The sequence below is a fragment of the Temnothorax curvispinosus genome, unplaced genomic scaffold (assembly GCF_003070985.1).
Source record: "Temnothorax curvispinosus isolate PA1 unplaced genomic scaffold, ASM307098v1 QBEX01003620.1, whole genome shotgun sequence".
NCBI classification, from domain to species: domain Eukaryota; kingdom Metazoa; phylum Arthropoda; class Insecta; order Hymenoptera; family Formicidae; genus Temnothorax; species Temnothorax curvispinosus.
This window is the reverse complement of record NW_020213400.1, coordinates 1-2,037: the sequence shown is the minus strand read 5'-3', so window position 1 is coordinate 2,037 and position 2,037 is coordinate 1. Positions and strand designations below refer to the sequence as shown.

The following is a 2,037-nucleotide window of genomic DNA, read 5'->3' as shown; positions in this document are numbered from 1 at the left end:
TGAAAACAAATATCATACAAATATATCACTGATATTTATTTCAGCTTATACTTCCGGCGCAACCTACTGTGATAAATATTCCAGAATCTCTGGCCCAGCATTTCACTACGACGCAGTTTACGAATATCCCAGAGAAACCTTAATTCTCATATCGCAGTTTACGAATGTCTCAGAGAAACTCTCTGATTGTGTCGATTAATTATCGAACGGAAAAAGGAAAATACAATAGCAATGTTTTTTTTACGTATCAGGATAAGCTGTGATTATATAAAAAAAGAAAGAAAAAAATAACGGAAAACAGAACCGAGCAGGAACAGGACGCAACTGTATTTCTAGACAGTCTGATTTTGTAAATTATTCTACGAGGAAAACACTTGTGTATTATATATATATGTATATGCGGATATGCGATATACAATTTGATATGATATATGATCTATGACGTTTGTTTATTACTATGTAAAGTGACAGACTTCGAAATTAAACATTAATTACTGTTAATCGTGGCGTTTTGAATTTACTCTTTTTCTTTTCTTTTACCTAAAGAGGATCATGAGAAAGTGAGAAAATTCCAAACGCTGCGAGAGTGCAGACACAATGGACATCCGAATTTTACAAAACGTGAAAAAACATTCGTCTTTTCTCATCTCTAAACTCCTCAGACCGTGTTAATATTTAAACAAAATAATTTACACGTCACTCATAGAGCTAGCGCGATAAAAAAATAAGTTAACATTCGTTGAAACAACATTATACATTTATGCCTAACAACAATTTTTTGTGCTTGCACTTGCGAATTTCTTGCCGACGTGATACTCGATTTTCTCACACAGAATTTCTTGCTATAAGACACAAAGGGGAGTTTACTTCTTGCGGAAAATACTCGACATGCTGGGCGATTCAATTTTCTGTTGAAGAGATCTTGTTCATCTTCTGGCAGACATTCACCGTCGTCATCGATAGGGAAAACCCGGAGCTCGTCGAGTGTCCTGGAATGAAGATAATTTTTTTACAAACGTTTAAACATTTTTCGTTATCGAGAAAATGTGTACAGGATACATAATGTTTCTAGAAAAGTATTCAATGGTCCAAAGATATCGAAATTCAGAAATATTCTACCAAATCTACTATGGATTATTGCGACTGTAGATTACAATTATATAATCACAGTAATTTCAAATCCAGGTCGCTGCCTGGTCTGCCGAGATCAGGAGATCTTTTTTTCGGCAATCAAAAATTCCAAGAAAATTAGCGTGTCGCTATAATAATGAGGGATGTTCGAAAGATTGCACCGCGTGATAAATTACAGTAATAAAATATAAAATTTCTTATATTTCTTTACCTCTGTATGTCTTATAGTTATTAATTCGTCAATTATTATAAACTGAAGAAAATAAGCTGAAGATATATAATTAGTAATCCTTAAGATATATGTAGTGATCCTTAAGTCCTAAGAAATTAATCAATCATAGTTAATTATTTTCCTCACATTCGATTGTGATTGATCAATTTCTCACAGCAGATCTTAATGGAACACTTAATAAAGTTGTAGGGTAGTATTTCATTGTCGGATCTTTTATATTTAAGGCCGGCTGGAGTAATCTTAAGAGAGAGAGAGATGTTATAAACTAATCACTCGATTGTTAGATATAACAGAGCCGTATATATTATCAACCTTAAGCCTGTCTTGAAATAAGAACCGACTATGTATACTAGCCTTAATTTTACTCATTAATTGTTCGTTGCTTAGCAAGGAAGATTTTACAGAAAAATATATTGCTCTTTTTCTTACCTATATAACAGGAGATGAGGTAATATGCGAAATCGAAATATATACGCAAGTCGTCCGCGACTTCTCTGCATATATTTACTTCGTTTACTGTCTTCTCTATGGTATACGGTATTATTCACTTTACTCCGTTGAGGTTTCTGTTCGTAATATTCTCGATTCGGAATATTCGTAAACTGCGTCGTAGTACAATGCTATGCTAATCTGACAAATAAATTGAAAATAGGTTAAGCACGTTTCCCGTGTTG

At 33.5% G+C, this 2,037-nt stretch overlaps 1 protein-coding gene across 1 annotated transcript; it reads right to left on the bottom strand.

The window, feature by feature from the left end:
* Window positions 1–244: 244 nt before the first annotated feature.
* LOC112452699 lies at window positions 245–1,979 on the bottom strand. The gene is made up of 2 exons (XM_025013036.1): window positions 1,793–1,979; window positions 245–989 (listed from the first exon to the last, which is right to left on the bottom strand). Exons 1-2 carry the CDS (start codon window positions 1,861–1,863, stop codon window positions 701–703), a joined length of 360 nt encoding a protein of 119 aa, XP_024868804.1. The 5' UTR covers window positions 1,864–1,979; the 3' UTR covers window positions 245–700.
* Between the last annotated feature and the right edge of the window lie 58 nt (window positions 1,980–2,037).